Source organism: Phodopus roborovskii, unplaced genomic scaffold (genome assembly GCF_943737965.1).
Source record: "Phodopus roborovskii unplaced genomic scaffold, PHOROB, whole genome shotgun sequence".
NCBI classification, from domain to species: Eukaryota; Metazoa; Chordata; class Mammalia; order Rodentia; family Cricetidae; genus Phodopus; species Phodopus roborovskii.
Genome location: NW_026126409.1, coordinates 18,979,379 through 19,001,220, shown reverse-complemented (window position 1 = coordinate 19,001,220; position 21,842 = coordinate 18,979,379). Strand labels below are relative to the sequence as shown.

The 21,842-nt window shown below is 50.8% G+C and overlaps 1 protein-coding gene across 14 annotated transcripts in view; it reads right to left on the bottom strand.

Moving 5' to 3' along the window:
* Positions 1-4,383: 4,383 nt before the first annotated feature.
* Positions 4,384-21,842, bottom strand: part of Ank1 (ankyrin 1) — a 173,991-nt gene continuing 156,532 nt past the window's right edge. For 3 of the 14 annotated variants that reach the window (XM_051182120.1, XM_051182124.1, XM_051182127.1), the window contains 6 exons: positions 18,579-19,116; positions 16,189-16,462; positions 11,768-11,851; positions 10,864-10,929; positions 10,464-10,588; positions 4,384-4,741 (listed from right to left, as the gene is read on the bottom strand). In XM_051182120.1, coding sequence (XP_051038077.1) covers positions 10,490-10,588; positions 10,864-10,929; positions 11,768-11,851; positions 16,189-16,462; positions 18,579-19,116 — 1,061 coding nt within the window. In that variant the 3' untranslated portion in view covers positions 4,384-4,741; positions 10,464-10,489. Of the gene's footprint in view, positions 4,742-10,463; positions 10,589-10,788; positions 10,930-11,767; positions 11,852-16,188; positions 16,463-18,578; positions 19,117-19,642; positions 19,760-21,842 lie in introns of those variants that run through there. The other 11 variants (XM_051182118.1, XM_051182122.1, XM_051182121.1 and 8 more) reach the window with 10 other exon arrangements.

Sequence of the window (21,842 nt, the reverse complement as noted above, 5' to 3'; positions counted from 1 at the left end):
TGGGCCTCACATTGGCTTCTCCTAGACAAATTGCACTTTGAAAGATTGACTGTAAATCAGCCTGTCCGTGTGTGTGTGTGTGTGTGTGTGTGTGTGTGTGTGTGTGTGTGTGTGTGTGTGTGTGTGTGTAAGAATAAGCTCTAGACGCCCTGTGCACGGTCAGAGGCTTCACTTGCTTCTCCAAGTCCAGTGTCTAGGAAAAGGTTGGTGCCTGGAGGTAGGGATTGGAGGCTCCTGCGGAAGTCTTTATTTGTTTCCTTGAGGGAGAAGAGGACTGGCTCAGAGGTCACCGTCCCAAGCTGCCCCTTTATGAATCTTCTTCCTCCTCCAGGACAGGGTAAGTGGGGGGCCCCCCGGAATAGGAGCTAACTGGGGTAATGCCAGTCTCTCAAGGATTTAGGGCGGGGAACTTCTCACAAATGGCTTGAGCAGTGAGCCACGCATCAGCTCCTAGAGTTGCAGGGGTGTGGGTGTGAGGGGGCATTCCACCAAGGCTGAAGAGGGGTGACTGTAAATGTTCCTGCTTCTGCCAGTCTTTCTTGGTCTCTTCAATATTCCGTTGGGACTGGTGTCCTGGGTGAAGTCCCTCATGTGAGAGGCCCTATGCTCCTGAAGCAGAGTCCTAAGCTGGGCTGTTGGGTTGAGGCTTGGGAATGAACTAAATGTAAGAGCACCGTGCTTTGTTCCTGATGAATTTGTTGCAATGTGCTGGTTCTTGTGGGGACAGAGTCTCCTTTGACAACAGGGAAACTGAAGCACAGGGGAATAAGGGCTTTCCTTCCTCCCAGGTTACTCTCTCAGTTCAGCATTCTTTCTAGAAGTCACTCTCCAAGAGTGTGAAGTGACAGGGACAATGAGTGTCTCTCCAGATGAGTTCTCCCTGGCTGGCCACTTGGGCTTTCCGGAAGTCACTTTCTTATTCTTTGGGGATTGGGGGGGGGTCTGTGTTTTCACAAGTGAGAAACAAGAGTCTTTTCTTTGTTAGTCTGCTGGAAGACTGGCTTGCCATGTAGCATTTGCCTGTGTTGTAAGCAATACTCTTTATGGCATGAGTGATTTGGTGAATAAATAGAAAGAATTTTACAAAAGGGGAGATGATATTTCTACAAGCTTTGATCAAGAAAAACATGAGGGAGAGTTCTTTAAAAAAAGAGAGAGAGAGATGTGGGGTGTGTGTGTGTGTATGTGTCTGTTTGTCCATCTGTCTGTCCTGGTCCATCTGAGGAGTCCAGAAAAGGTGTTGTATCCCCTGGGGCTGGAGATACAGACAGTTGTGAGCCCTTTGACATTGGTGCTAAGAACCCAAGACAGGTTTCTTGGCACCATCTCTTCAGCCTGAGAAAAAGTGTTTTTTTGTTTGCTTTTTTTTTTTTTTTATCATCATAAAAAGAAGGGCTTTATGTTGGGGAATTGATTTCTAATTTATGACAAGTTTTACTTTCAGAAGCAGACCCACAGAACAACATATTCTAATTTACCCTTGAAGCCTGGCACACTGACCAAGGAATGTTCTTACTGGTTTCTGAGTTCCTTCTCACATGATCAGGAGTGGGGGCTCTGCCTATTGGGGTGATTTCAACCACTAAGTCATCAGCAGGAATGTGTGCTAGTTCTCTTCTTTAATCATCTCTTTACAGTGTACCTTTACTGAATTTAGCTCTCAGCAACTCTTTGAGACATTCTTCCTCCAGTTTCTCTTAATTTTGGGGTGATTTCCACTCTCCTCTGTGCATCTTTGTTCATCTTGCTGACCACACTTCTCTGCTGTCTGGACTTAAACCCTTAGGAAAAAGTTCTTAATGGTTTACGTTAGGTTTGCTATCAGGCCATGTGCCAGCCATTCCAGATTCCCAGACAAGCCACCAACCAAGGCAGTCGCGGCTCTGAAAGTGTTTCAGAAAAACCCTCTGGGGAATGCAGATACCAGCAGGCATTGGTGGGCTTTCAGTGTCCGACTGAGAGCTTGGCCCCTTGGTTGAGGTGCACCAGGGCCTGGGGAACAAAGATTTGGTCACTCCATAATAATGAGAAATTAGGACGGACATTTGCTGCAAATGATTTGACTCTTGTTTAATGCTGGAGCTGATAGGGCTGTGTTGTCTGGTAACCTCAAGTGACAAATGCAAGGAACTTAGACACTGTTAATCCTCCATGTGACTAAGGAGGGAACACCACCAGTGTGGGGTTTAGCTCTGCATAGTGTTGGAGCCTAGTTCAGAACAGGGATCACTTCCTCTCTCTAGCGAGGGCAGAATCTGGCAAGCTCCTCTTGGTGAATGTCATCTGCCTGCCTGGACAGGCCCTCTGGTTCGCAGGGTGGGTGCCACCCCCCCCCCCTCTTCTCATCTCCTGATAGCCGGGTTGTCAGCTCTTTCTGAGCACTTCTGGGGTGGGTGGTCCTGATGAAGGGGCATTCCAGGAGCTGGACGTTGGTGGACTCCTTTTAGGGGTGGAGGTGTCTCATTATGCTGTTCCCCCACAACAGACCCCCATCATACTCCAAACCAGGCTACACCCCTGCCCAGCACCTCAAGCCCTCAAAGATGAGCCAAGAAGGAGAGACAGAGACTTGTGCCATGAGTCAGTTTCTTTATTAATTTGACATTTGTTTAGCTGGTGTAGGGAGAATGGTCTATACATCAGAGTAGGGAGGGGTGGTCTCTCTCAGTAACAGAGCATGTGAGAGAGCCAAGACATAGTTCATTTTTCATAACAATTAAAAAAAATCAAGGTCATTTCAAAACTTCTAAAAAGCGTCTAAGGTGCAGACTGCAGCATTCTCTAGGCATCAAGTGGAAACCCCAACTCCTCCTAAACAGCTCCTACTAGCAACGGGAGCGCGCAGCCATGCCGCCGAGGGCGGGGGGCGGCGTGCCAAGCAGCCAAGCCAGACTGAGCGGAAGGTGCCAAAGCGGAGCCCGGCCGCGTGGGGCGCTAAGAGCCGCTACTGGGGCGGCAGCCTGGAGCAGAGGATGCGGGGCGAGGCGGGGCGACCCCGTGCCCGTCCTCACCTGCCCAGCCCTCACGGGGCCGCCCCTCGGAGGAAAGCCAGCCGCTCCCTCGGGGACCACAGCATCCCCGTCCCCAGTCCCTACACCCATTCCGGGGCGAGCCTCCAGGGCGTGGGGGCGCGGGCATGGAGGGGCGTCTGTGCTACTTGGAAGGTTTTTATTGTGTCCTGACGACACCCCTTCCGCCCCCGAAGAGAGGCAGGCGAGGAAGGTGACCACCGGTCCACCAGTGGCTCCTGGAGAGCGAGAAGAGCCTGCCAATCTCTTTCCTGGCCCTAGGGGGCGCCGCCCGGGCAAGGCGGAGCCGGATTGTGCTGATTCGGGCCTCCCTCTGCAGGAGACTCTAGTGTGACATTAAGGCTCTTCCCTGAGGGCTCCAAGACAAGACCAGCCAGTTGAGGGGTCCCTTCCTGGCCTGGCCCTGAGTCTAAATAGAAGAGGGTCTCTCCTCAGCCTCCTGGTCAGCAGCTCTTTCCTGCTCCGGCTCTCCTTGTACTGGGCCGGTGGTTGAGCTTGAGCCCAGTGTCTGTGCCTGTGGCCACCTGCACTTCAAGCACCAAGTTGGCTCTGGGAGACCTCAGGATGGTCTGACCTAGGAACTGGCAGGTACATTCACAGCCCTACTCCCTTCCTCTTTCAGTGGAAGAGAGCCTTTAGCTCCTCCCACAGCCTGGAGGAGTCCTCGGGAGTTGAGCTGTTTAGGGCTTTGTACATACTGCTAACTTGTTTCTATTGGTTTGCATAGTATTTATTGTTTTCATATACACAAGGCTGATTACTGTACAGTTTACACTTTGAACACAGACTATTATAGAAGTGCTTGACGAGTTAGAAAACCTCTCTATTGAACATGCTGGTGCAATCCTTGAACAGCCACAGGCCCTTCCCCAGCAAAGAACTTTTGAGATGGGGCCTTGGCTTCCTTTGAGCCCTACAGCAAATCCTGGGGACTCCTTGCCTCAGTTCTCAAATTTCTAGACACAAGGAACCTCAAATGCACTCTCAAGGTAATGATTTTCACTGGAAGGTGATTAAAACTGAAACTGAGAGACAACATTAAAAATATATATATATATATCCAGTTCATCCACACAGCTTCAGAGGTCACAGTAAAATCAGTGTGGACTGAGGGAAGGGGAGACCTGCTCTGTGCACCTGTGTCAGTCACGTCGTTCTGGGAAGAGCAGTCCCTTCACCGGGAAGGGGGTGGGATTGTTACAAGTGGATGTGATGTGTGCAGGTGTGGGAGGCTGGCACATGAGGATGTGGGCCGATGGTGCTAAACTGACTTCATGCCCAGTTTCCAGAATCATCGTGTGAGTTTCTTACAAATGAGGTTGAAGTCAAAAGCAAAACAAAGCAAAACAAAACAAAAAAGAAGCAAACAAACTTTAACCAACCATCCCAGCCACAGTAGAGCCCTTATTCATGTCTGCACCCATGTGCTCTTTGGGGCTTGCTTGCTCTCCCTCCCTCCTCTCCCTTCTTCTGGCGGCCTTTGTCCTGATTCCCACAGAGATCCATGGTCGCTAGAGGCAGGACTGAAGGCTGTAGGTCATGCGTCTACAGTCAGTCGTTCATGCGAATACGAGACTAAAGGGAGCCCCATACACAGGTCATGCCGGGATCTGAGGACACGTGCGACCCTCCAGTAGCCCTCTGGTCCAGGTCTCCTTCTGTGTGCATGACAGAGTGTGTGGAGTTCAGGGTTTGGGTGTTGAGGTGTGATCCTGCGGGACACAGAAAAAGGAGTCACTCGAGTCCTGTGTGTGCTTCTTGGGCAAGGCAGACCAGGCGAAGCAGAGTCCCCAAGCAAAGCGGTGAGCTCAGAGTGTAGTAGCAGAGGCTGACCCGGAAACACCACCCACCCTTCCCTGTTCCGTACCCAGATGTTTCATCTCACCAGCCCACCCACCCACACTGGTTAGTGCAAAGTGGACAAGTTCTCGGGAACCTTGCATAGGGGGCAGGAGGCTGGGGAAAGTCTTCCAAGTAGATTCTTGTGCCTAGAATAAGTGGCTATTTTTCTGTGATGGGCCCTATGCCAAGGAAAAGGCTAGGCCAGGCAATAGTGCGTTTATGCTCTCAGTTCAGGGGGACCTATGGCACTGATGTCTCCTCTGTGTCTGCCCTGGACAAGATCACTAGTCCTGGAACTCATGGCCTTGAAGTTCCTCTTGGCTCTCGTCCACAGGCTCTCACTGTCAGGTGCCCCTGGCTCCTGTTCACATGCCTAGTGGTGGATTGACTTTGTGGTAAAGCCACCTCTTAGGCAGGTACATTCTTTCTAGAATATTACATCTCAAGCTGGGAAGCAACAGTTTTGCATGTGGAGTCCAAACCTATCAGCCTGGGATTCACAGCATGACACCATTCCTGCCCCCACCCCTCACCAGGGCCTTATGTCCCAGCCTGCTGAGAGGCCTGCCTCCTTCTTGCCTCCCTTCTTCTTTCCTTATTATTATTATTTTTCCTGAGACAGCGTCTTGATACTCAGCTCAAGCTAGTCTGAAACCTCGAACCTCCTCCTTCCTCTGCATCCCAGGTGCTGGGATTTCAGGCAGGTGCCATCATGCCCAGACAGCTTCACATCTTCCAGGAGAAACTAAAGGTTTAATCTATAGGGACCCAGGAGCTGGTGAAGAAGAGAAGGACGTTTATTTTTGTGTTTTTTGAGACAGGGACTCATTCTTAGTCCTGGCTGGCCCCGAACTCATTAGTTACCACAGATTGGTCTTGACGTCATGGCAATCGTTCATTCTCAGCATCGTGAGTGTGGGGTGACAGGTGTGATCCACCATGCCTGGCTGAGGAGGCCATTAAGATGGAAGGGGGTGACGGTGTTCTGGGAGTGGCACAAAGGTTGGAAGTCCTTCTGAGGCAGAGCTGTTCCTAGGCCTGGAGCTGTCCCAGGCTCTGTAGGTGACAGAGCCCGGGGAAGGTATATTGGGCATGACTCATCTCTGAGTGGCGAAGGGAGAGGGAACGGAGTGCCAAATGCTCTGCCTTAGCTGAAGACTAGAAGTCAAGCACTTTTGATGGTGGGGGAGAGCTGCCACTTGAAAAGGAAGATTCTGGCTGCCTTCTCCTTCGGTCCCATTTCTAGACTGTGTGCTCAGAGCCACCCCCCCCAGGCTTTAGGCCACAGCTCTTCCATCAAGGCTGTGGTCCTTCTTCCTTGACTTCTGTCCTGCTTCAGACTTGTCCTCTAGCTTCGGGTTGCCCCTTCCCACTGTCTACAGTGCCAAGGATGAGAGCAGGGGTTCTGAAGCCAGACTGCTCCTGATTAAATCCAGCTTCTGTTGTTACAGGCTATTCAACAGTAGTCAACTTACATAGCTGCTCTTCAATTCAGTCTCCTCTGCTGTAAAATGGGAGCAGGAGCTGGACCAGACACTTTAGATAACTGTGATGTGCGATAATGACAGGTTCATGGAACACTGAGGGCAGGGAGCACTCTGGACAAGGAGTACTGAGGGCAGGGAGCACTCTGAACAAGGAGCACTGTGGGCAGGGAGCACTCTGGACAAGGAGCACTGTGGGCAGGGAGCGCTCTAGCCTTGTGAGTAGCTGGCTCTTGAAATGCATGGCTGGCTAAGTGCTGTTTCTTTCCAACCAGCTGTGTGTCTGCTCTGGCTGGTTAATGAGCACTTGGGTGGGAGCCCCTTTACATTCCCTGCACTGTCTACTGTGGTGCTAAGCGTTCCTCAAGTGAGAGACAACGTGAGAGCTGAGGTTCTGGACACACAGGCTATGATCTTCCACCTGCTTTACTGCCAGGTCCTAAGCAGAGGAGAAGGCTCAAGCCTTAGAGTTCATTTTGGTTGTGAGCCTAGCCTTTAACGGCTGAGCCATCTCTCTAGCCCTGCCTTAGAGATCATTTTGGAGTAGATGCCCAATTTGTTTTTGGGTAAACCAAGACTCAGGCGGAACAGAGAGCTGGAGCAGCTGGTGGAGCAGGTGTGCGGTAACATGAGCCTTCTGGCTATAGCCAGGGTTTCTCCTGACACGGGACCTCCTCCCCAGGCCACTCCATGGAAAAGGCCCAACCTTCCAAAGCTTAGGAAATGCTCCCCCTCCCGTGTGCTAGGAGTGCCTCGCACTTTTCTCTCTGCTGTGGTACCCTGCCACCACACCATGTTGTGACTCCTACCATCTTCTTTTACCTCTCTCTCTGATGTCGTCCAAGTGGCTGGATATGAGAACAGATTCTAGCTTGAAACAAAGCAAAACAAAGCATGCCTCCCTACTTCCTCCCACTGAGACAGGTTAAAATTTATTAAAATATTCTATTGTCAGAGCTAGTCTAAGTCTTGAAAACACGTTTACATGGAAAGCATTCCATAAAAGGAAAACCGAGAGAGGCACTAGCCTTTTTCTTCCTCAGAGTCCTGGAGGGTGCAGCCATGCACATGCAGAGGGTGTCAAGAACTAGTACCCTTCTGAGGCTTGTGGGACCGCCCACCCCAGGGCTGCATCACTACTGTGCTCCAGTCTTCCCAACGGTCCTGGCACCTTACCATTTAGGCGCAGTACAAACCCCGCCATGTGTTGCCATGTGCCCTGAGCCTTGACTAAACAGCAATTTCCTGGCTTCTTCAGTCTCTAGGCCTGGGATGCAGAGGCCTTTCCAACGGAGGGGGCGATGGGTAGGATCAGAAAAAGGCTCAGCAATACACTGCTCACCAGGGGGCTGAGTCCTCCCAGTGGGTGCTCTGTCCCTCTAGATAAGTTAACTGTCCTTCATTTCAGCCACTTTTTAGTTATGACACCTATAACCATATTATTTAATTTGAGGGAAGTTTAAGGAGAAGGAGCAAAATCGGTCATAAGTCAACTTTCAATAAGCATAATAATCTTACTGCAGCAGAGAACACACGTAGTCTCTTCCAGGCCAGCAAGCTTCTACTCCTGAGCTATGCCCCGGCCCAGTCTTTGTCTTAAGAGCCCAGATGACTTTAGGAGGGGATGCGGACCACACTCTGAGAAAGGGCATTGCCGAGCCTCACATTTGTGAAGCCCTTTCACAAAAATAAACACACCCGTTAGCACACAGCAGTTCTACAACAAAAGCTCTGGCATGATTGCTATGCATGGGCAGAAATGTTGAGATCGAGGGAGGTCAATTGACTTGCCCTGAGTCACATTACAAATAAAATCTGCCACTAATTGAATGCCAGAGTATGTACGCCTTTATTTACTCCTCATGACACAACGCCTCTCATAGTTAATTACTTGTGCCCCTGCCACACCCGAGCTGTGACTGGGACCTGGGGTCTCCGGCAGGCTGATTGTACGCGTGTGGCTCACTCACTCACGCTGACCTCATCTCCACTAACACCAGAGCCCTCCACTAACACTAGCCCTCAGAGCTAGTGTTCCCTGGATAGACAGAACTTAACAAAAACAGTGAGATAACCACCCAAGAGCACGGACATGCGCCATGGCAGTAGGTAGATGAGAAAGAAGGGGGCAGTGTAAGGGCTGCAACAAGGCGGAGCCGGGAAATGCGAGTACCGGTCACTCCGTGGTCACCCTTGTCTGTGCCTCTGTGAATGACAGAGCACAGAAGCACCAGGCGCTAGCTTCGGATTTCAAGCGCCTTGTAGCAAGTAGGCAAATCAGAAGAGGATAAAGAGGGCTGGCTGCACTGCTTGTGAGGTGGTGGCAGTTCACTAGCTTCCTGCTGAGGATGGAGCATTCCTGCTGTTTTCCCACCCTTCGGGCTGACCCTCTGCCACACTCCTTCTGCCTTACTACCCTGGTCACATAGCTCCTTTTGCCTTTTGTTGGCAGAGGGTTCAGCAGTCCCAGAACCAGGCTGCTCAGATTCCTGACTCCTAAGCTCATGAGGGCTGGTGGGTAATCTTGTGTGTGTGTGTGTGTGTGTGTGTGTGTGTGTGTGTTGGGGGAGGTGCATGTTAACACCTTTGCTGATCAGCTACAGCAAACGAATGAAAGCATTCTACTTCCTCTCTGCCCTGCTTTTGTGCTACCTGCCTCCTCCTGTTTATGGCGTTGGTAAAAATCTGAGTCAAATAGACGTACAAATCACAGCTAATCCTGACCTTGAAGTCAGCAGCCAGGCAGGGCCTTCCTGGCAGTGCCAGGGTTAATGCTGTGACCTGCTTAAAGCTGCTGAAGAGTCAGGGCTAATTTTACTCTGCTATCAGCTCTGCCAATCCTCATTTTTGCCCAAGTGCTGAGATATGTTGGGAAGCCCCGAGTCAGCACTTCTGCTGGCCCAGGAGGCAGTGTGGGCCCTGCTTTTTGCAGAATGCATAAAACAGGTGACTGCTTGCTGCTTGGCTCTGGAGCTGGGCCCTGAGAGTTCTGAGGGCGATAACCCAGTGGGTGCTGTGCACAGGGGGTGAGGGCTGTGATGCTTCCTTGCTCCCCGCTGTCTCCCACCCCGATGCGTCTTGTACTGAGCTGCTCCGAGCTGAGCACAATGAAGGACCTCGGGGCAGCTCAGTACAGGACCCCTCAGGGAGGGTAAGGTCAGAGCTGGCTGCCAAAGTTCTCAGTGCTGCAGCCTGCTGGAGAGCTTCATTGCATAGCCCGGCCCACCCCTCCTTGGCCGACTGCCCTGGCACATACATGTCACACACTAGTGCAGCCCTTAGCCATGAAGACCCTCCTACATTCTGGAAAAGACAGCACCCACTCCTTGGACCTGTTGACTTAGTTCCTTCTGAGACATCAAGGGAGCAGCCTTGCTCACAGAATAGAAGAGAACTGAAGCTATGGTAGGCTAGGACTCCAGCAAGGCTTAAGGGCTAGGCCTGGTGTAGTTTCTGGCCATACATAGCGAGACATTACGGATCTGACAGTGTCCCTGTGTTCTGAAGCATCCTGGCCACCAACTTAACAGCCCACTGCTTGGTTTTTCAGAGAAATACCAAGATTCACAGAGTATATTTCACACCTCAAAGCACTGTTTTAAAGTTACGCAGGGACAGCTAGGTGTGGCGGTGCATTCATTTAATTCCAGCACAGAGGCAATTGGATGTCTGTGAGTTAGAGGCCAGCCTGTCTGCATAGCAAGTTCCAAGGCTATAGAGAGAGACCCTGTTTAAAAATAAATTGTATAGGGATTGAAGATGTGGCTCAGAGGCAAAATCCATACCTACAATCCATGAGGCGTTGTGCTCCATCCCTAACACAGTCAAAAACAAAACAAAAACAAACAAACAAAACAGAAACCAAAAGAAAATATAAACAAGCAAAATAAAACTAAGCTCCTGAATCTGTGCACTCTCCAGCAGACCCGAGTCAAAGGAGATGCACCTGTTTGGAGAGGAAGCTGGGGGACAGAGACTAGTTTGGGAGTGGGAATCTGCGTGTCAGGTTGTGACTCAGAATTGTACTAGTGCAAGGAACAGGGTGGGGAGAAGCAGGCAGCTACTACATCAAGGACCATGCTGGAAAGAACAAGAAAGCTGCTGTTACCTCCCAGGGGGCTACTCCAGGAGAGGTCACTGTTTGCCCCTTTTCAGGCTGGCCCGCTTCACTATCTGAGCCCCCTTCCTGCCCTCTGGCAGGTCCGGCTGTAGTCCACGCCCTCTTAGCTCCACCTGGAGACAGCATCAGAGACAGAAGTAGGAATCACGCAGGCAGGTGAGAGCAAACAGGCAGAAGGTGAAAGGGACAGTGAGGAGTAATTTGGTGGGAACGCCGTCCACCAGAAAGGGCAGCACGCGCAGACCGGAGCAAAGCAGCGGTGAGGCAGAGGTAAACCTGCTGTGGCCTCCAGGGGCCTGCAGCTCCTCAGTACCTTAGTAAGTTTCATAAAGGACTCAATATCAGCTTCCAGATCCCCAGGGTCCACCAGGGGCCCCTCAACAATCACCTCCTCCTGTTGCTGGGTGTCGATGGCGCCGGAGGAATCTACCTGCCGGACGACTTTGCGAATGATCTGAAAGAGAAGGAGGGCTGGTCAAACCATCAGGACAAGGTTTGAGAAGGACAAGTGACATCAGGAGGAGGGGCAATGGCCTCTTGTCCCTTGTCCATCAGGGGCCAAGGAGAAGCCTTTCTCTAGCCTTTGTCTGCTGTCACTTGCAGGGGAAAGTCAGGGGAGCTTGAGTTTGGGGAGTGCTGTGGGTAGGTTTCATTGACCGTAAGTTTGTGCTGACACTCCTATTCCTCCAGTGCCTAAGGGCAGAGACAAGCCTTCTCACGTCTGTGTCTGCTCCACCACCTGCTCCATATTTGTTTATACAGAATGGGAGATGACCAGAAAACACAGGCCCTTAGAAGGGGCAAGGACAGACAGGGGTTGTGCCCCCCCATGTGACCAGCAACCATCCCCTGCTTGATTCCTTTGCCTCACAGGGTATTGCTTGCCAGGCAATGAGAACCTATCATGCTGATTGACCTATGCCATCAATTCAATGAGTTCCCACAGCCTTTCTGCTGAGGGGACAGGTTTTTCTGTTCTCTGACAGCTTATTTCAGAGCCACCCTCCACAGGCCTCAGGCTGTATGTTTCATGGGAGCTGATCCTTCTGGAATAGGGCACCTGGAATTATTTATGCCGAGTTAAGCTTTGAGGTTGTAAGGCCCTCAGCATCCTGATTGCAAGAGACCCAAAGGCCTCAGCTGTCCTGAGTTACCCAGAATCACTGAGGTGGGCCACAGCCTGCCTACCCTGTTAGGGAAGTGCCAAGAAGCAAGTGCACTCTGAGGCCCTTCCTCTGCCTTCCAGCTTTGAGTCCCAGCAGCCTCTCCCAACTTAAAGGCTCCACACTCACCTTCTTGGTGACAATGTTGCCCTGTTCGTCTGTGAATTGTTCCTCTGTCACCTGCTCTCCCGGAATATTCTGAAGCTCACCCCCCTGGAATTAGGAGACAGGAAAGACCCAGATTGGCAAGCGGGAATTTTTGAAGAAGAGCAGAAGGTGATGAAGTAAAAGAGTAATGGCACCAACAGCTGTGTCCAATGAAGCCTGGCACTCGACGCAACCCAGACAAATGAGGGTTTCCACAGTGTGGCAGCACCCTGGGGGCCATGAGCCCCCGGGCCGGAGCCAGAGCTTTGCATGCTTTTGATCATGGCAATAGCGACAACACAGGTGAATATGCAGGCTCCCCAAGGCCCCCCAGAGACATCACTGCCCTGGAGGTGACGAGTTCCAAAGTTGGCTGTACAAATGGAATGAGAGCAGGCAGGCGCCCTAAGTCCCAGAGCTGAGCTTCTCTACTACTTAATGCTGAGTACTTAGCCCTGAACAGGTGCCATTATATAGCTATACCCCCACACAAAATGCAAAGAGGGCTTGAGGGCTTCCTGGTCTTGTTGTATCTCCCGACTTGAGCTGGTATTCTTTCTCTCAGCTCCACCCTATGCACACACCAGGGAGTCCCCTCAGACTGTCCTCTGGCACCCTAGGTCCAGCATCCTATCTTGGCTTGCGCCGGTGTTACCTTCAGGAAGACCCGTCGGCGGACCACTCTGGTGGAGATGGTTTCCTCGTCCTCACTCAGGCCCTCGCTCTCCCCCAGCTCCTTGTCCAGCTCCTGATGGATGTGCTTTAGCACAAAGCACAGGGAACCCTTGACAATGTGCATCACATTTTGACAGCTAACTAGGAAGAAGCCCAGCAGTACCAGAGTGACCAGGAGCTGAGTGATGAAGGTCCACATCCTCCTTGCGTCCTTCTCCTCACCAGCCTGGCCCTCTAGGGACCAGGGACACCAGGGGCCCAGCTGCCGTGGAGATCCAATTTCTCATTCTCTTCTTCGACTCCTGAGGCCCTCAGCAAACCTTTCCATTCCGTCTCTGCCTCTCTTTTCTCTTTATCCCTTATTCTAAACAGGAGACCAAATGATCTCTCCTGAGTGACTCTCTTAGCTGGGACAACATGACCCGAGTGTCCTTCCTGCCAAACAGCCTGGGATCTCTGCTCACACCCCAGAGGACGTCAGCCTTCTATAATTTTAGCTCTCCAGCCAGCTGCTGCTGTCCAACTGGGATGAAGGGGGAAAGCAGGTGCTGTGTCGTGGGCTCAGAAGCACACGTCAGAGTCACCACAGAGAGGGAAACCAGGCTTGCCCATGGGAGCCAGAGGGAAACGTTCTCATCCAGGGACTCCATACAAACAAGATGTCTCAAGAATGTGGCTACTTTCGTGTCTCAGTGGGCAGCTGTTGCAGTGGTTAGATGCTGATGGGGCCTGGACCAGCTAATACCCAGGCAAGTTAAGCATTCGTTTAAAAACAACCCTAAGGGTGAGAGATTTGTTCAGAGCCAGGCAAGTGAAGTGGTGCTGGGACTGGGAAGCCAGTCTGTCCTTCCTGTCAGCCCTGAAGGCCTCTGGTGTGACACTGGACCTTATGTAAGGCCCAGCTCAAAGCCTCTTCTCAGGCTGGAGTGGAGATGGCCATAGAATAGGAGCCACTCCCAGCACACTTGTGCTCAGAGAACTGAGTCACACACCCAGCCACAGCAGCAGCTGAGGGTTCATACTCTGGATCAGGTCAATGCCCTCCTAACACTAGCCCACCCCAGCAGAATGAGCACAGCCTCAGGACACAGCAGACTCACGCCATGAATCACCACTGTGCAGGCTTGGGAAAGGTTTTCTCACTCTAGGAACAGGGGTCACTAGCTTTCCTGGCTTCAGAATGCTGTGTGGCTCTCAGTGCTTGATGAACACAGCCACTGTGAGTAACAAGGACACACACGGCTGTAGCATGCTCTGCCCTGTAGACTGTCTCACAAGGTAACACAACCACTATCCTGTAGTGTTAAGATTTTTAGCTTTCCCATTTTACCTGAAGGACACAGGTAAAGGGGTGATGGTAGTGTGTCTGGGTGAAAAGGTTAAGTAAATGAAAGAGATTTTCCACTTCTATCACCTCAAATGGCTTGATGTCAGTAGGAAATGCCTGGAAATATAAAATCCCCATACAAAAAAATTGCAGGTTGAAGGAGAACATTTCATTATAACTGAGCTAAGAAGAATCCAGAGGCTGTGAGAGTAATAGTGGAATGTAACAGACATGGAATGGTTTGTGAAACATGCCTGAAGCCCTGTGTGGTTGATCCTAGTATGCACACTCATGACCACACACACACACACACACACACACACACACACACACACACACACACACGAGTTCAACGTTGGATATCTCCTACTTCCACCCAGTTCCTAGAAGAACTAATTAGGTTATAGACATTTTGGGTTCACACTACAAATCCCAAATGACAAAGAGGAAAAATGAAAATACGAAAATACTAGTAAATATGAGTTTGAAAACTATTTCCTTCAATGGGCTCACCATCAGCCCTGGGGCCGGAAAGATATCTATGAAAGCAACAGGCTAAACATCCATTGGTCCCCACAACAGCGAGGCAATGACATGTCCATTTTAAGCTGGGACCTGTGCACTCACTCTGGCCACAAGAATGTGGGACTAGGAGTCAAGAGACCTGCATGCTCCAAGCTCTGGTTTGTTGCGTGATCCTGAAGAAAGCCCTTAGCCACTTGTTTATGCTTTTTTCCCTTTATAATACAGGAGCCAAACACATGCTCTACATCTAGAAGCCTTCTCTCTACGACACTCTCTGCCCCTCAGCTTCTCTCCTATGAGAGGGCAGAGGGAGCAGCATGAAAGACTGTGCCTGGCTCTCCTGGGGATTCAGAGCTGTCCCAATGACCATCACTTGTATTTGGGCAGAGCTGTCATTCTTGGGAGAAATAGGAGCAGGTGGCAAAGGACAACTAGTAGGAAGGAATGTGATGGGGGGGGCAGGGTCTGTGGTTAAAACCCGACAGGCTGCCTAGCCTGCACCAGTGCACACCCTTGGCAGATAGGCTTTCTAAATCAGACTCTATGTGACTCCTAGCAGTGGCTTTATGGCAGCATCTCAGAAACACGGGAGAACCAAACTGTCGTCGGAGTTCCCAAAGGTGCTCTGCTAGAAGACAGCAGGAGCAAGGGAAGGGGAAGAGGGAAATGATGCTGGGTGGGAATACTGGACTGGGTAAAAAGAGCCCCCGGTCATGCTCATGCTATAAATACCCATTCCAGAATATCAATGCAAACTCAGCAAGAACACACAAATCAAAAGACCTATGTTCAAAAGATGCCTGGCATTTGTTCAAAATAGTTTATGTGGGGAGTGAGGATGAGGCTGCTGGTGTAGATGAACCAAGGCTGGCCATGGCTGGGTAGCTGTGGGACCTGAGGGTGAGGAGGAGGGTAGGAGAGATGATAGCAAAAGGCAAAAACCAAAGAGAGGAGGGGAAAGGAGGGTCAAGGAAAGGGAGAGGAGGACACAAGATGGCTAGAGAGAGAGAAACCCTGAATGGCAGGAGTTGGAGAGAAGAGAGTTATTGCTACCCTGACACTTCAGAACCCAGAATCCACCTGGAGTCACAGAAGTCCAGGGCCAGGTGAATGCTGGTGGTATTCCAGTTACTCTTTGCACCGCATGGGGACACTGGGGTCCTGAAAAGACAGCCGCTGGAGCATGGTCACACAGACCTGAGAGAGTGGCTCCTATGTGGCCACTGACATTCTTAACACAGTTCTCTCAGCCCCAGGTTCTTTCTAGAGTGTGATGGACACAGCAGGAGTTATGATACACTCAGAGGCTGGGCCACCCTGGGCTACATAGTGCTTCCAAACCAAATCACGAACACAAGAGAAAACAAAGCAGACAAACAAAAACCATGGCTTTGTGTCGCCCAGAGTTTTCTCAGATCCCCCTGGACAAGCGAGGCCTACAGCAAGCTGCCCAGCCACTTTGACATCAGTAGGTGAGTGAGAGTGAGCTTGGGATGCCGTGCGGCTGTGGGGATGGGCGGTGGATGAGGATAACTGGTGCACGCGAGCCCTTTCCTTCCAAAGGAGGAGTCAAGAGGGACGAAGGATAGAAAGCGAGCTCACACCGGTAAACATGCCTGGCTTAGGGCCTGAGTCATGAGCTTCTGAAAGCTAGAAAGAGGAACAGTGAGATGACTCAGCAGGTACAGGTGTGTGCTGTGCCAGCCTGGCGACTTGACTTCAACGGCCAGTGCTCATGTCTAAAAAGTTGTCTTCTGAGCTCTACGTACATGTGATGTGGCACACAGTCTTACCCCAACATCACGTGTACACACACATACACGTCCCCACCCTAAATAAAAAGCAAACAAGTGAAAGAAGAAGGAGGTGCTTTCACCTGATCTTGAGAGAAGGTGCTGTCAGATACCCACAGGCTTGGTTCCTTGCTAGCCTGGGGGCTGTGGGCCTCAAGTGGCCCACTCTGCACCTGCACCCTTGTAGACTCCAGCATCTGCTCATATCCCTGAAGTGAGGTGGGCTCCAGCCCTTGGATGGTGGTGATCTTTCTTTGGAATGAGTGCGGGCCTTGTGTGACCTCCTCTTGCCAGGAACCTTGTGCAACTTCTTGTGGATAGGGCACTGTGGAGCCCTGTTTATCCAAGTCCAGTGTCCTAGGGTCCAGGACAGGTGACAGATGGCCAGGGAGAGAGAAAGGACAACTGTTCACCTTCAGTCTCAGCTCTCAGATACGCCCCCCTCTTTTCCTGGACCCCAGAACATCTGGGACACAGCCCTCTCACACAGGTGCATTTGTGCTCCAGAATGCCACAGTCTACCTCACAGCCTGTGCCCTGGTGGGCTCTGCTCTGATACATATGTGGCTCACCCTTTCATTCTTTGCGGTCTTCTTAGACTGTCACCCGCTCAGACCTTCTCTGTCACCTTATCTATATATAATTCCTACTACGTTGCTTCCCACATACCCTCCCACTACGTGTCCCACTCCCCTGCTTTGCTTTTCCATTTACCACTAGGAATTACCCCGGAAGATTTCTAGTTGTTGGTTATTTTTACTTTTTTATTTTAAAATTTCTACTTTTTCCATTTTCATGCATATGTGTTGTACATACATACATACATATATATATATATATATATATATATATATGTTTGCATGTGTGCGGGTGCACGTGTGTATGGCTGCTCACATATGTGGTAGAGTGTGCACATGTGCGTGCATGTTAGAGGCCTGAGAACAATATTGGGAACCATCCTCCCTTCTCTTCCACTATATTCACTGAGGGCAGGTGCTATCAATCAAACCCAGAGTTTGCTGATATGGCCAGTTTAGCTAGCCTGCTTGCTATGAGATTCCCCACCTTCAGAGGCTGGAATTACACCCAACATTTATGTGGGTTCTGGGGAGTCAAACTCTGACACTCACGTTTGTGCGGCTAGCTCGTAAACATTGAGCTGTCTCCCTAGCTACCAACATTTCAATTTTAGTTGTGGTTATCCATGGATGCTCAAGTTTCTTATGTGAAATGGAATGGGGTTGCACAGGACCCACACACACCCTCTTTCATACTTGTAATTCCCAATAGGATGGAAATGCTTGCTATACCAAACTGTTTAGGGAACAGCAAGAAACACCTACGCGTGTCAGGGTAGCTGCCATTTACTTGCTCCACAGCCAGTAGAAGTCGTGGGTTTGGAAACCACGGTTAGGAAGCCATGGAGGCCAGCTGTAACTATGGTTTTATTTCCATTACCTTGCTCCCTGTCTGTTTCCCCACTAGAACATTCCTACAGGCAGACATTTCTCTGATTTCTTCACTGCTTTCTTATAGGAGCCTGGCACATGGTAAATGCTCAGTTAATATGGGTAAGTGAGTGAGTGAATAAAATATGCCTGTCCAGTTGGATGGCTGACCAGAGTCACACAGCTGGGAAATGATACAACCGGGTCAGAGCCTGCCTTCAGTGAGCCTGCCTGCTGCTCTAGACTGGAAGTACTGAGTAGCTGCTTGCTGGGTGACAGGCATTTCACCATGACCCTCACAGGCTCAGTCCATCTAAGTCTTCCCATTAATCAAAGGACTTCTTTGGGAAGTGAAATGAATTATTTGCCATCTGTGTGTGAACACCTCTCCTCCCACAATGGTCCGTGCTGAGGACCCCAGGGACGGCCAGTGGAGGCTTTTCTGGAAGAGAGGAGGGTACAGCTACTCCCCGGCCTGGCCAACCCTGAACTCCCTGAGTGGGTACTGCCTGCTAGAGCCGTATGAGCCACTTTGCTTTAGGGAGAAGTCACAAAGCAAGGTGACATGAACAGAGTGGCATGACATCAGCCAGTGCAGGGAGGGACACTCAAGTCACACCTGCATGTCCACTGCCAGCTCTGAACCTTTGGCTACACTTAGCACCTGCTGGGCTCAGTGTCTGCAGAGATGTGGGGGTACTCTGGTGTCAAGAACCCCAAAGCGCTGAACCCCCAGTGCCATGGTGTGGCCACACATCTAACAATGCATCATCTCCTAGGCACACATGTCCCAAATCCTCTGCATTTCTCCTGTTGGGCACAACTGGCAGGAAACTGGCCTTTGAGGGTCACAACAGCTCCCTTCTGACGGTTGGTGGCTTCAGAGACATTCGTGTTTATTTGCTACAGAGCATTTGGAATACAGGATGAGCAGGAGCATCCAAGCCTTCTGCCTGTGCCCAGCACCAGGCATAGTCAGAACCAAAGCCCAGGAAGGCAGAAGGGACCCAGAGACCAGCCCTTACCTGGCCTGGCTTCTGTCCAACACCTGCCTCACTGTGGGTGAGTCTGTGATTCGGGCTTGAACTCGCTGCTGGCCTGAAACAAGAGACACTTCAGTGTCCGTGTCCTGCTCTGTGCCTGTGACCTCCTGCCTCTTCTTTTCTGACCTCTGACCTTCCTCTTGACCTGGCACATCAGCCAGGCCATTTGTGGCATCTGAATCCACTGTGTCGTCCTCCACCAGGTCCTGAGAGCCCAGCTCCGGGCCCTGTGCATCCTCTGAGAGTGCCCCCTCCAACTTCCACTCTTGTGTGGCGTCAGAGTCCTCGGCCTTGCTGCACTCCAGGGAGGAGTCCTCAGCAGTGACCAGGGAGGGGGTGAGGCCCGAAGACCACACCTGCATGTCAGACATCTCCAGCATGGTGTCATGCTCCGTGGCCGCCAGGGGGATGGCGTCTATGACAGCCACTTCGTTCCAGTACTGGTCTGCACACAGTGGAGAGGGAAGTGCGTAGTGCAGGGAGGCAGGGGACAGCAGCTCGTCCTGCAGCGAGGAGTAACCTGGAAGGGCAGACAGAGGGCAACATGCTCCAGAAGCGATTTTTGTCACACACACTCACGTGCAGGACCACACACACTTACACACAGGCACGGCCACAGAGAGGCATGCACATTCAGGGCAGGGCTTTCCAAGCTCCGAGTCCAAAGCTCAGGCCTTGTGGCTAATGCCGGGACACCCTGGCAAGAGAAACAAGGCTCTGAGCTGGATGGGGGCAGCCAAGGAGTGAGGGTGGAGAAGGGGGCTCCTTTGCTGGAGGGCAAAGAAACACGACTGAAATTCATTCTCAACCAGCTGTGAGCACTAGATAAAGAAGGCTTTATCCACAGGACTTGTGCTCCGATCTGCCCTCATCGATCACACGACAGCCCGGGCTCCGTGGCTGGCGGAGTAAAGGATGGTCTTGGCTTAGTCTTTGGAGTCCTGTTAGGAATGTACCTTGGGGGAGAGTGCAGCCCACCCAGGATCAGGGTCAGTAACAAGGCTGCCCTGGAGGGGTCTGACAGGGTACACTGAACATCCACAGACCTCAGTGCGGTGGTCAAGTGGGAAACAGGCTTCTGGGTTGGCATGAAGTGACTTTTCCTCAAGGTGCATATTGGTTCCACAAACTCTGAGTGATCTACAGTGGCTCAGGTGAGGGTTCTAAGGGGTCAAAAATGGCGCAAGGTCAGAGGGCACCGTGGGCTGCAGCCCACCTGCCCACACTGCTTCATCCATAGGCCCTGAGCTATCCACCCAGCTCTGGTTCAGCAGGACCCAGCACAGCCTGGAATCAGCAGCCTGCTCCCATACCTGTTCCTGGCCTTGGAAGTAAGTTCCTGACAGTGTCTGGAGGGCCCGGGCCTCAGCTCTCTGGTGTTCAGGAGTGACTACGAATGGACTGAAAAGCAAGTCTGCATGTGGGGAATTTGTGTGTTGGGTGGATGTCACTGTTCTGTCAGAAGTGACTCACCCTTTTGTCCCCAGGAGAGCAAGGTGCCAATCTAGAGACAAGCCTTTCTATCTGGCACAGTGTGCCCGAGGAGTCAGGAAACTGGCATGTGCCTACAGTTGTTAAAGAGCCAGGGGAAACAAAGTGTGTGTGTGTGTGTGTGTGTGTGTGTGTGTGTGCATGTACACATGCGCACATGTATGTGCAATGGTGTGGGGCTTGTTTCTAGGGTCCTTCCATTATCTAGTTCTCCAAGCCTTAAGCCCAAACCCTTCAATCCGCCAGCCCTTTCCCAGTACCCACAATCCCTAACCCAGGCCTTTATGCTCATTCTCTAGCTCTCCATTCTTACGCTTTCAGGCCTAGTCTGCCTCCTTGCTCTCAGCTCTGGGCACCAGCTCTCTCATGGCCCCTGCATCTAACAGCACTATCCTCTTTCCTCCACACGCTCAGCCAAAACATATTCACCAGCGTCTGACTCCATGCCAGACACTGTCCTAAAGGACTAGTAAACACACACACACACACACACACACACACACACACACACACACACACACACACACACACACCACACACACACCACACACACATACCACACACACACCACACACACACACACCACACACACACCACACACACACACCACACACACACACACATACACACACCACACACACACATACACACACACACACCACACACACACACACACACCACACACACACATACACACACCACACACACCACACACACACACCACACACACACATATACACACACACACCACACATACCACACACACACACCACACACACACACACACACAGAATCAGTCCTGGTTCTCTTTTAAACACTGCTTGTAGTGTTTAACCCTGGTAAATGCTTTCAGCTTTTATACATCTGGAAGAATTTTTATTTTATTTTTGCTTTAATTTAGTTTCTAATTTTTGTTGACAGGATCTCATGTACATGACTGACCCTAAATTTGAGGCCTCTCCCATTTCTGCCTCTCCCTGCTGAATGCTAAGCTAACAGGCATGCTCTCTTCACTGGGACTTTCCCACTCCTTATTATACAACTCAGGTTGGCTTTCAACTTGCTACGCAGCTCATGTTGGCTTTGAACTTTCCTCTTCCTCCTCTTCCTCTTCTCCTAAGACACAGCCTCAACCTTGTAGCCCTAGCTGGCCTGGCACTCACTACTAGATCAGGCTGGCTTTAAACACGCAGAGATCTGCCTGCTACTGTCTCTTGAGTGCTGGGATTGGAGACATTGCTGCTATTATTACTTTTTTTAAAAAAAATCTTCTTCCTCCTCCCTATCCCCCTTCTCCCCTTTTCACTGACCTCTCTGTAACCACTAGGGAGTGACCCCAGGTCCCACATATTCTAGGCAGGCATTTTACTGATGAGCATACTCCAAGCCATGCCTGCGCTTTCTTTTACTTTGAAGCAAACCCATCGGTCTCTTTCTTATACTGTTTCCTATGAGTCTATTATCCTTATTTTGATTCCTTTGTACTGAGTTTCCTTTATGCCCACTTTGACCAATTTGCTTATTGTATACCTCAATATAATTGCTAAAATGCTTCCTCTATATGGATGATACTTAGTACATCAATGCATTTATAATTCTCATCAAATTCAGAATACTTTTAGCACATGTATGTACATATACACACATATGTACTCACTCTCTCTCTCTCACACACACACTTTTGATCACTGATGCTTTTTACATCCTCTCTTCTTCCTGTATTTCAGTCTATAGGGTGTCTGCTGACAGAGCCTT